This window comes from Octopus sinensis, linkage group LG1 (genome assembly GCF_006345805.1).
Source record: "Octopus sinensis linkage group LG1, ASM634580v1, whole genome shotgun sequence".
Classification (NCBI taxonomy): domain Eukaryota; kingdom Metazoa; phylum Mollusca; class Cephalopoda; order Octopoda; family Octopodidae; genus Octopus; species Octopus sinensis.
In genome coordinates this window covers 119,967,929-119,981,557 of record NC_042997.1, presented here as the reverse complement: position 1 = coordinate 119,981,557, position 13,629 = coordinate 119,967,929, and the positions used below count along the sequence as shown (strand labels likewise).

The window sequence follows — 13,629 nt, the reverse complement described above, 5'->3', positions numbered from 1 at the left end:
TCGAACTGAAAGTGCTTTTAGTTCGAGCAGAATTCTAGAGGTGATGAGAAGCCGAAAGGGTATGCTCCCAACTTTCAGTGTTCCCAAATACGATTCAAGGAATTCTGAGCTGACGAAAGAAATGTCGAATTGACTAATCTAGAAACGTACGTTCTCAAATAACCTTTGCACTTGATTTTTTAATGTTTTTTCCCCCATACCTTTGTGAGTTGGTTTAGGCAAACACTATCTGAGAGAGATCTTCTTTAAGTATTAGAAATAGCTGCTATTTCTAATGAGTTCAGTATGTGGCAAAGTAATTTATTTTACTAAGCCCTTATATATAATGTAATATATATATATATATATATATATATATATATATATATATATACTGATATTCATGTCGTTGAATTTCTGAAATTCTGAATTCAATTGTGTAGATATTTGGTTAGTGAGGGATAAGTTTCATACAAAATTTAATACGTTACAATTTTAAAGTTTTCTTGAGACGATCGTTTGTCTGTCCAGATGAAGAATACTGTAGTACTTTTGCAATGAATACTCGGGGAGAAAAGAAAGAAAAGAAAAGCAATGTAAAATTTAAAAAGAAATTTGTAGATATTAAGGTTTTAATATATATATATGTATATGTATATATATATAAATGTGTGTGTGTGTGTGTGGGTGTGTACGTGTGACTGTGTGTGAGTAAATATCTTAACAGTTCGATTGAACGAACCCAACGCCAATAAAGAATAATCATATATATATATATGTATATATATATATATATATATATATATATGTGTGTATGTATATATATATATATCATATATATATATATATATATATATATATATATATATATATATAATATATATATATATATATATATATGTATGTATGTATATGTATATAGGTGAATTGCTCGCCTGAACGAATGCACTAATAACCATTAATTATCTAAAAGTTTTCTCGGATTTCTTAATATATAATACGCGTACATCACTTCCAACACTCATTACACACACACATATACACACATACATATATACATACATACATAATACATACATGCATACACACATAGATACATACTTATTTACATAGACACACAGATATGCACGCACATACATATATACATAAATATATAGATTGGTTTCTACATATGTGTAGACTGCCGCAAAGAGGAATATGTATATCCGCGTGTGTATATCAATATTACTTCATCTCTGACCTATAAAATTTGTCTGATCAATAAGTATCCGGTCTGTTGCAAGAGTAAGGAAGCTAAATAACGCAGGAGAGAGCCGGTTGGCATATATTGACCTTGAACATTGTTGTGCAGGTGCACTACGTTTTAACGCTCTTGCTCACTTTCGCTTTTTACTGAAGTGATTGGAAGGAAGGTGTAGCGTGTGATTGTCGCATTGACCATGACAGAGAGGCTAGTATTAGAGTTATTGTAAGAGAATCTGCATCAAATTTTACCAAAAGCATAGGGATACTTGCCCAGAGGCATACGTAAAATTTTCAAAATGTTTACATAGTTCTCGGCACAGTCAAGGGGATGTTGTTCAATCGAAACCCGAGTGTCTTTTTGGTCAGTTGAAAGCGATATTGGCTCACACGTGACAGAAACGTGTCTCATACCCACATCTTCAATCATAATGGACTGAAGTGAACCGTAACTAATCTACATATCTGATAGCTCACGGACGACGATTCGATGATTTTCTTTGACAGATGGACACACATCTGCGATGTTTTTCTCAGTTCTGCTAGTTGTGAGTCTCCTAGAACGGTTGTCGACATCAATATTTTTTCTGTCAGATTTGGAAACGTGTGTACCACTAATACAATTGTGTGCACTTCATACACTCCTCTCCCTGAACTTTTTGCAACATTGTGTAGGCCTCTGAGTAGGTATCGTCATGACAAATTTATCTCTCATGTTCAATGCAACGATAACTCTCAACACACCTTCATTCCAAGCACTACTATCAACAACGGAAGTGAGCTACAACGTTAAAACTTAGTGCGCATGCACAACAGAGTTCGAGGCCAAAGCTGTTATGAGCGGCTCTACTCCGCCTCGTGTAACTTTGTTACTATGGCAACAAGTCCGATACTTATTGATCAGACCCATATACCATGTCATCCTATAAGTTCTGTATGAATTTTGAATACAGAAAACAAGTGATCAAATGATTTATTTAATTGAAATTTAATCATTTTTTTCGCATTCCTTTCGTTGATGCTTTTATTCGCGGAACGTCAAAAATTCCGGCCTTGAATTTTTCATAATTTAAATTTGGAAATTTTGAAGTTATCCATTTGAAACACTCGCCGATTGTATCTAAAGCTTTTACATAATGTTCGATAAGGCCTAGGTGGATTAATTACGTTGTTTCCTCTACGATAGTAACTGATGTTTCTGCTGGTCAGATTTGTTAGAAATAATACTTCTCCTTGGCTCCGCTGTCCCATATGCAAAGTAAACAAGGTTATTTAATGTACACTGCTGGTTGTCCTAGCAGAAAATTAAGAATTTTTAATTGAACACTTACGATCCAGTTGTCCTTCATATATGTGATAAGGTTTAAAACCTTTTCTATATGTTAATAATTTTCTGTTATATTTTTTGAGTACCCAGTCAGTAACGAACCATATAGACTGCCATTATGCAGTAACAAAGACTTCAAAATTATTCTCCTTTAAAAACAGATGCCATCGTTTGCATCGTAAGACTCAACCCCACTCTCCAGTAACAAACCAGGTACTTTGCAGCAACATACCAAACTATTCTTTGGAAACTCTTAAATATATCTCCTTCTGTGTGTGAATATATATATATACTACTACTAAACAAACATGATTTTTATTGAAATCCTAAAACTTTTTTATTGAACTCCTAATACATTTTCTATAACATGTAATGTATATGTTTGAATTAAGCACATTTTTCACTCTAAATTGTGTAGCTAAAATTACCGCAAATTTTTCAGAAAATTTAGATCACTTGCAAGATTATTCAACACTGTGTGATTAAACGTTTGCAGAGCATTCTGATTTTCAAATAGGCTCAGCTCAAAATTAGTGTCGCAATCCTCAGAGAGCATAAAAATATTCTCTGGAATATTTTGAACTAAATATAAATGTGCCATATGGAATAGGGATTTCACATGAATTCGGCACAAGTCATCACGGTGTCGAGGTTTGGGTATTCGATACAACGTTTATTTATTTTTAGTGAAGCCTAACCAAAATCGGAAACTGCGAGAACATGCGAATTACCTCGAACTAACTGCTAAATTTAATTCAATAGACAAAAACGGAATTTCTTCCGCAGTGTAGTATGTATTTCTCTTTGAAAGGAATATATTTCCTATCAATCGTACAATGCATACGCATTCATACATATCTACATGCACACATTTACACACACATACACGCACATACACACACACACACACACACACCACACACACATATTTATATATATATATATATATATAATTATAATATGAGGGAATAAAATCCAAACTTACAAGGAAAAAAATTCAATTTAGAAAACCTAAATCAAATTTCACCCAATATAATATATATATATATAAAATTAGAAAAAAGCCCACCTTTTATCAATTCAAAATGAAGACTTAAATTACACCATCTAGAAAATTACATATAAGAGAAATATTAAAATTAAAATAAAAATAAAAGGTCAATGATTAAGTAAATTGCAAAAAAATATTATTATAACGTATATAATTTGTAGAATAACGACACGTGTTTCGTAGCTATATTTAAGAAATGATTATAGTAGTAGAGAAATCACTTCGATATAAATATAGTCACTCATCAGGTTAAAAATAAACTAGAACAATAAAATAATTAATTAATAAATATACCTTAATATATATATATATCTCTATATATAAAACTGAAATGCGTTTTTACCGCTTGGTTCGCTTTCAATGCCACTACATCCCGTCCGATTCGCTCCAAAATTTACAGGAACATGTAGAATGAGGTGACGATGCGCGTGGGCTACTTTAGAAATCCCTATCTTAAAAGGTGTGGTTGCTAGGGGCCATCTTCCTCACTCACCCTATTTCCTCCTTTCCCTCTCTTACTCCTCTTCATAACTTTCAGAAGTCCACTACCGTTATTTAAAGTATCTGTCACTATCGCTATTTCCTTTCTTTTTCACTGACTCTGTTTCCTACCTTCCTATCACTTCGGCGGCGTTCTTTTAAGTATATGTCTGTCACCAACAAACAACACACGAGCATGAGAACAAATATTATGAATCAGATATTCTTGCGTTCATTTATATGTGTGTGTGTGTGTGTGTGTTCTATATATAAATATGTATATATAATGTATGTGTGTGTGTGTGTGTGTTCTATATATAAATATGTATATATAATGTATGTGTGTGTGTGTGTTCTATATATAAATATGTATATATAATGTATGTGTGTGTGTGTGTTCTATATATAAATATGTATATATAATGTATATATACAAAGTGAATATATCTGTATTTATGTATATTAAAATTTTTCATACTTTTTCATAGTTATATATATTTTTAAACAAATTATCAATATAATTTAAAAATTTTTATTTTCAATTTAAATAATTTAAAGTTTTCAATTTTATATTTTACTAGCAGTATCGCCCGGCGTTGCTCGGATTTGTAAGGGAAATAACTATATAAGCATTTTAGTGAGTTATAGCAAAAAAAAATAGCAAAAAATGCTTTAAAAATGGAATAAAAAATGATAGTATTTTTTTTTTAAATCGTTGATTCATCGTAGACATTTTTAGAGAGTTACTTCCCTTATATAATAGCGAAAAATGCATTAAAATCGAATAAAAAATGATGGTAAATTTTTTTTAAAATCGTAGACTCATTGTAGACGCGCGCTAATACATAGAAGGGCTCGATATTAATCACGACTATAAGATACCCGGTTTTGGTTACACTGCACCGCAAAATGTGGGAGTAGTTAGGAATCTAAATCGTAGGAGACAGACACACAACCTTACTTTTACATATAAAGATTTGTGCAACAACTAAAACATTCGGTTGTGCAAATCGTTTGCACAGGAACCCTGCCCTGTGTGGCGGTTTTTGCCGTTTTTGTGGATCTGTTTCAGCTTTTTTAGCGATTTCTGTTTTGGCGACTTCAAGCCATGAAGTCGTTGTTCTAAAAGAACGCTGGTCTCCTTCACAACGCATTACGACGTTGATTTCCTTACACTCCCTTCCCCACAGCTTCACGAGGGAGGGAAGAAGGGGGAGAAGCAAACAGGTGCAGGCGTGAGCGTGGTCGCCAACTCCGCCGCCATCGACACACGAAAAAATATGCATTAAAATGGAATAAAAAATGATGTTAAATTATTTTTAAAATCGTTGACTCATCGTAGACGCGCGCTAATACCCAGACGGGCTCAATATAAATCACGACTATAAGATACCCGAATTTGGTTAAACTGCACCGCAAAATGTGGGAGTAGTTAGGAATCTAAATCGAAGGGGACAGACACTCACACAACTACAGTTTTATATATATAGATATATTTTCTATGTTATATTTTCTTTTTTTATGTTTTTGTTTTTGGTTTTTCACTCTTTGATTTGCCTATTAGTGGTTTTATCTCTAATTTAATTTATACAGATATATATCTCATTTGTATACATTTGTATATATAATGCGTGCATACACACACACACACATATATATATATATATATATATATATACACATATGTATATATAATGTGTGCATTACGTAGTCGGTCGATTCAGCTGAAAATATGCACACCTATGTTAAAAGTGCTGACAAGTTTGCATGACAACTATTTTGTTCCTCAAATGAAAGGCGTCACCTCTAGGACAAAATTCATCATCTTATAAAATGTGGCCCCAGTAGACCCGAATGAAATCGGGTTATATTAACTAAAATGTGAAAAGGGGTCTAAATGGGGCTGGAAGGGGATTAAAATTTCAAGGAGCGGGTGTTTAGGAATTCTCTGTTACATCAAGCTAAAAAATTTGCGCCAGCCTTTTAATCGTCAATGTGTTGCCGTCCATGATAAAGAAGTTTTGAATGCTTGCCATGGTGAGTCTACTGTCGTGAGAAAGAATCACTTCAAAACCTGGTGTTTACGAATTTTCTTTTACATCAAGTTCAAAATTTTACGCCAGCCATTAAACTGTCACTACGTTGCTGTCCGCCATCCATGGTGACTCTACTATCCTCAGATTCTATCCCTTCAAACTTTGCTTTCCAATATTTTATTATTTTTATTCAGCTCGCAAGTTCGTCTGTCCCTTTTAAGTGTTAGCGTTTTGCTGTCTGCCTTGAAGCAGACCTTTCCATTGCCACTGCCTCATATTTCTGATTGATCTTTCTAAATATTTTATTTCTCAACAAACTCAAGATCTTCTGTTGTTTATAAATGGGAGAGAGATAGATAAAGATAGAGAGTAAGAGAAAGCGAGGGAGAGTCCGAGAGAAAAGCAAAGTAAGAGAGTGGGAAAGTGAGAGAGAACGGAGAGAGAAACAAATACGGAGAATCATCATCATCATCATCGTTTAACGTCCGTTTTCCGTGCTAGCACGGGTTGGGCAGTGTGACCGGGGTCTCGGAAGCCAGGAGGCTGCACCAGGCTCCAGTCTGATCTGGCAGTGTTTCTACAGGTGGATGACCTTCCTAACGCCAACCACTCTGTCAGTGTAGTGAGTGCTTTTTTCGTGCCGCCGGCACTGGTGCCAGGGGGGCTCGCAGTGGCAACGATCGGTTGGTGCTTTTTACGTGCCACCGGCACAGAAGCAAGTCAGGGCAGTGCTGCAATCGGCCACGTTCGGATGGTGCTTTTTACGTGCTGAAAGGAAGCAACAGAAAGTAACACCCACACTCTTACCCGCGCGTAGAGCGGGTCACCTTCAGCTAGTATATATATATATCAATCACGTAAAGTATACTAGCCATTTGAATATTGCTAACCACTAAGGGTGGGTGTTACTGTCGCTTTTAGCCCCAGGAGATCATCGTCTCCAGCTGGCTTTAGACACACTTTCCCTTATGATATTCGCAAAGGGTGGTCATCCCCTCTCGTAAACCTAAGTGATACGCACGGACTATAGTTTCGAGGTTCTTGCCTCTTGTCAACGTACCGGTTTTCGATGAGGAGAGACCTGTTTGCGAATATTTGGGGCTAAAAGCGACAGTAACACCCACCCCTAGTGGTTAGCCAGATGGCTAGTATACTTTACGTTGTCGAGCGGTTACTGTTTACATCTTTTTCAGAGATTTATTATTGCTTTCAAACAGTTTTTTTCAGAATCAGTGACAGTGGTTACTGAGAAAAAACATTAAAGTGATATTCGCAAACAGGTCTCTCCTCATCGAAAACCGCTGATTATCGTATGTTGACAAGAGACAAGAACCTCGAAACTATAGTCCGTGCGTATCACTTAAGTTTACGGAAGGGGATGACCTGCCTTTGCGAATATCATAAAGGCACAGAAAGTGTGTCTAAAGCCAGCTGGAGACGATGATCTCCTGGGGCTAAAAGCGACAATAACACCCACCATTAGTGGTTAGCCATATTGAGATGGCTAGTATACTTTACGTTGTCGAGCGGTTAATCTTTACATCTCCTTCAGAGATTTATTATTGCTTATATATATATATATATATATAATATATATATATATATATATATATATATATATATATATATATGAATATACTAAATATACTTAAGTGAACACTAAAACAATACTTAAATTATTAAATACTTTAAAATTAAAAAAATACACAAAGCTAGGACAAGTCATTAAATTGTAATGAAAATAAGAAATGGTTCAAATATAGACAAACTCCTTAAATAAGCTAACTATATAATAAACATACATGTGTAGTATCTATAGATTTAATATCACAATCTATAACAAAGTTGACTAAATATCAAATGATATAATAGCTAATTAAATTAAAATTTTATATTACAAATAAATAAGCCACCTAATAATTAAATAATATATTGTCTGACGAACTTAATTCTTAAATTAAATTGAATGTAATTCGTTAGATCCCTTTATATATAAAGGTTCTAAATATAGCCACGAAATACGTGTCGTTATTCTACAAAGTATATACATTTTTATTAATATAATATTTTTTTGCAATTTACTTAATCATTGACATTTTATTGTTATTTTAATTTTAATATTTCTCTTATATGTAATGTTCTAGATGGTGTAATTTAAGTCTTCATTTTGAATTGATAAAGGTGGCGTTTTTTCTAATTTTTTATATATATATATTATATTGGGTGAAATTTGATTTTTATCTTTATTAGTATATATATATATATATATATATATATATATAGGTAAACGTTAAAAAAACACAAACTGGGACAAGAACGTGAAACATTTTGAAGACGACAAAAAAACACACAGACGGGACTTTCGAAGCTCTCAGTCATCAGTCAAGAACCAGATCATCTTCGCAATTTCGGCTGATTAATCTTGAGATTGCTCCAATCTGGGCAGCCCGCCAAGGGAAATCTAAGCCAATCGCATTAGATTCCTTGGAAGAAAACCTCGAAAGTATACAACACGGTGACGGAAAAACGGACGATGTTACTCGAAAAAAATATTTAAAAATACGTAAAAACAATAAAGATAGCACGGATAAAAATACAAAATAACGTAAAAACAATCATAACAAAACCAGGACGTCAGGACAAGCGTCTTTCGACAGGATGAGGAGAGTATAGGCTGGCTGTGGAATAAGTGCCTGAAGGCAAACGGAGCACAAACACATACGTGTGGTCACGCCAACTACTTGATGCGAAAGGCGGTGGTAGCTAGCTGGTCACGTGAGCACAAAAAGGAGAAAGGGACAGATGAAGAGAGAAGCAGGAGAGGGAAAGGGACAGGTCAAGTGGGGTATAAGGTCTGAGAGGCAGAGAAATGTGGGAGAGGAGGGACGGAGGAAGAGAGAAAGAAAGAGGGGGAACAAGGGAGGAGAAGAAAAAGAGGGAAAGAGACAGAACAAGGGGAGTGAAAAGGGTGAAGGCAGAGAAAAGTAGGAGAGGGGGGAAAAAGACAGTGTAGTCGAGTCGTACCAATGTTAGAGAGTAATATACTTACAGTATAGGGTTAAAAGGTAGGATACGTAATATATATATATATATATATATATATATATGTATATACATATGCGTGTGTGTGTGTAGAGGCGCAATGTTCCAGTGGTTAGGGCAGCGGACTCGCGGTCATACGATCTCGCTTTCGATTCCCAGACCGGGCGTTGTGAGTGTTTATTGAATGAAAACACCTAAAGCTCCACTAGGCTCTGGCAGAGGAGGGGGATACCTGCTGTACCCATTCGCCACAACGTTCTCTCACTCTTTCTTCTGTTGGCCTGCTCGCTTAGCCAGCGGGGTGGCGCCATTTGAAGGCTAAATCAATGCATACGCATTGTGACCAGCGATGTGTAACATCTGATGGTCTGGTCGGTCACGTGATCAGGTGATATATATATACATATATATATATATATTGTTTGAAAGTAAAAATATGTTTGAGAGCGACTTCGAACTTGCGCCAAGTTTTAAAAATATGTATATGCCTGTACGGGCATATGCACATATATTTCAATATATAAGCATATATGCATTTATATCTATAATCCCGAATATAAATTTGATTTTGGTTTCGCTAAAATTTCTTACATTTTCTTATTACAGTTCAAATTGGTATTTGAAGTGAATTTTCTAAAACAAAAGGCTCTACATATAATGAAATACGGCAATAATGTTGCTGCGCCGATCCAGAATATTCCGCATACTTCTCCTCTTGCTAACCATCTCTTCAATTTACATTCTTCTTCAAGTAATTTCTACGAAGGAACGACTTCCACGGCAAGAGATTGAAATGCGTAAAATGAGGAATAATGCCAGAGATAACAATATCACGATCGACGAAAATATACATAAGAACAAAACTGATAGTTCATTAGTACGTGTTTTATCATTAACATTCAATAGTGGTTTACAGTCAAAACGAAATGAGGTTCTGAAAGTTCAAGATTCACTTAGGAACAGCTCCTCATTGTCGTTGTTGCCTGAAAAGCTGCCTTATTACACACATCACATAATTAACCCTTCTTTGTTATGTGTACCTGATGATTTTATGATTGTTTATATTCACTCAGCACCAGAGAACTCTAAGCGACGAATGGCTATACGGCAAACATGGGGCGACAAGAAAGTGTTGGGTAAATTTAAAACCAAGTTACTATTTGTGATGGGTGTCGTCAACAACCGTCATGTTATGGATATGGTCAAAATAGAATCTGCCCGTTACAATGACATATTACAGACTGAATTCAACGACACGTATCGGAACTTAAATTCCAAAGCAATGGCAGCGTTGCGCTGGATTGCAACAAACTGCCACAATATCTCATATATAATGAAAACAGATGATGATATATTAGTCGACATTTTTCAAGTGGTAAAACATTTGAGATATCTACAACAGTACGAATACGCTCGGCAAAATTTTATATTGTGTAATGTATGGGAAGGAATGCCAGTCCTCAGAAACAAAAAGAGTAAGTGGTATGTTTCAACTGAAGAATATCCTAATAGCACTTTCGAAGTTTATTGCTCGGGATCTGCTTATATCTTGAGCCCTGACATGCCTGTCCGTTTACTCAAAATTTCGTTAAAAGTTCCGCGTCTTTGGGTCGATGATGTTTATGTAACTGGTATGCTAGTCAATGCATTAGGTATAAAACATACCAACTATGATTCGGCCTATATATTTGGTGTTAGTAATTCCTTGCATGAGATTTCGAAGGACATCAAAAGAAAGATTGCTATTTACCATGTACCTCAAACCGAAATTATGTACAAACTGTGGAACAAATTAAATGAACGCATGAATCACCCCGTTGCAACGAGAAAAGTTTTGAAATAACGAAACTTCTGCATTCCGTTGAAAACTTTATTTTTTATAGACCAAGTGAGACACAATTATTAATACACAAGATTAGTACCAATTTCAGGAACAATACATGAAATTTAGTGGCAGGCTGTTAGTTGATAATATCGATCCCAAGTCTTCATGTTTAATTATTTGAATAGATCCTCAAGAGATGTGCAAGCAAATCAGATCATGGGAGAATTTGAACACAGAGCGTAATGTCAGTAGAAATACTGCATAGCGTATTTGCATCACGAGCAAATGATTTTGCATGCTCACCGAGTATACGTAAAGATTATTAATAAAAGTTTGAATATAATAATGAGGAAAGAGGGTGTTAAAACAGTGTGAAAAGAAGTAAGATAATTGATAAGCATAATTTACGAATTTACATTGTATTGGTTGATGAAATTCTACATGGTTTTTCCTAAATAAGATTTTATACGTTATAGTATTATTAATTATGCTTGTCATTAGATGGATGCAAATACATACATACACACATACATACATACATTCATGCATATATACATACATACATACATACATACATACATACATACATATATATATAATATATATATATATATATATATATATATATATATATATATATATATATATATATATATATATATATAACGGGAAGCTTTATGAAAATAATCAAAAGACGTAGGCAGGTGGAATACAAACAAATAATTGTATTAGTATGGCGCTCAGGAATATAAATAAAACAAGTCTTTTACGTTTCGAGCCTACGCTCTTCAACAGAAAGATACACAGAAAAGAAACACAGAAAGAAACAAGGAGAGAAAAAAGGAGAGAAAAAAGGAGAGAAAAAATGCGTGCAGAGGCTAGCGAATCAACATGGCGATATATATAAATATATACATATATATATATATATATATATTATATATATATATATATATATATATATATAGATAGATAGATAGATAGATAGATAGATAGATAGATAGATAGATAGATAGATAGATAGATAGATAGATAGATAGATATGTATGCATATGAATTTATGTGTATATTTCAAAGTTTGCAAATAACAGAGAAAAAGATAAATAAATAGCTGCCAGGGTAGCAAAAATTCACACAAGTACCAAGGCTGTAACCGCCCACTAATAAAGATAAAAAATCCAGGTTTTGGTGAAATGTTTTTGATTAAAATAGTTTAAAAAATAAATTGTGTTAAATGTATGTGTTATTCAAATCTTTATACTTCCGACATATGTTTTATGGTATTATTCCAGAAGGAATAAAATGATGTAAAACAAATCAGTCTCCTCATCAGGAAACAAAAGAAACAAAACTCATTAATAAGACATTTTAACCGAATGTGATTACAGCATATAAAATGAAGGGGACGCTGGAAAGTTATTTAAAAAAAAATAACCGTTAATATATATAACGCCAAAGGAAATTTACAGAAAGAGTAGGAGGAAGAAAGAAATTAACAGAAGATTAAAAGTGTTGAAATATAGTGCGAGAGGTAAATAGGAATAAATTTTACATGCATGAAAACAAATATAATTAGTGGCATTGAAATGTAAAAAGACAGTTAAATGTCGATTTTTATAGAATGGTAGAAATCACTTATATGAACTAAAGGTATGTCTTTACCAATGATTGCAACGAAAAGCGCGTTCTTTTAACTTGTTTACAAGATGATTCTCTAAGAACAGGAGGAAAGACATTTCATCATTACTAGGAGAACAAATATATTTACTTTTATCATACGGAAATGATTTAGATAGAATATTCCATTCCAAATCATATACTTTACTATGATCCTTTAGAGACTAAACGAATTTACTAAGCTCTCAACCCAGTATTGTCACGATAATTGATATGTATAAATGTAGGGTAATGAATAAATATTATTTTGGACAACTGAGATGTTGAACTACCAATATAAAAACAGACGTCAGAACCGGAAGTAATTTTACATTCATAAATAGAATTTCTAATCTTAAGATTATTGACAAGGAATCGAATGCGATTGGAATCCACATCCGAAACACTAACAATGAGGCTATTAATATTTAAAGAATGGTTGGTATTAAAAGTATGAATGTCCCTACGTTTATCACGTATTAAAAGAGTAGGCGTTAGAAAGCCCTATCCTGATTCGGTGTGAACGAATAATCGAATAGTATCTTGAATTCTGGGGAAAATTCTTTTCTACAGCGATTCATGCTGAATGAGAACTTTCCATCGTGACATCAAAGAGTCCGACGTATCTTTACGGACGCACAGCTTGTTATGAAATTTAAGAATATATTTTCTGGCAGCTAACACGACATTGAATTCATCTCTGGTGAGACCTGCTTTCTTGTGTGAAAGTCAGAGTGCCTTGTTCAGTACAGTTGGGTTAATAGAGGAACAGAAACTAGAAATGTCAAACTGGATGAAGCTAGTGCGCTTCTTTTTATCGATAGAATTTGACATGACGACCATTTAAAACGAATTAGACCATAAATTACGCTTTAACTTTTTTAATTAAGGTAGGTATATAATTATCTAGAATATTTTTGCTAAATATATTGATATCAGATCTAGAAGGACATTGAATTCATAATTTTGATTTGTGAGCCTTTATAATGAA

At 33.9% G+C, this 13,629-nt stretch overlaps 1 protein-coding gene across 2 annotated transcripts in view; it reads left to right on the top strand.

Annotated features, from left to right (window-relative positions):
* The window catches only part of LOC115221629 (beta-1,3-galactosyltransferase 1-like), a 41,120-nt gene extending 29,542 nt beyond the window's left edge, over positions 1 to 11,578 (top strand). For both annotated transcript variants that reach the window (XM_029791864.2, XM_036504320.1), the window contains exon 2: positions 9,764 to 11,578. In XM_029791864.2, the coding sequence (XP_029647724.1) occupies positions 9,831 to 11,000 (1,170 nt within the window). In that variant the 5' untranslated portion in view covers positions 9,764 to 9,830 and the 3' untranslated portion in view covers positions 11,001 to 11,578. The remainder of the gene's footprint in view (positions 1 to 9,763) is intronic.
* Positions 11,579 to 13,629: the final 2,051 nt, after the last annotated feature.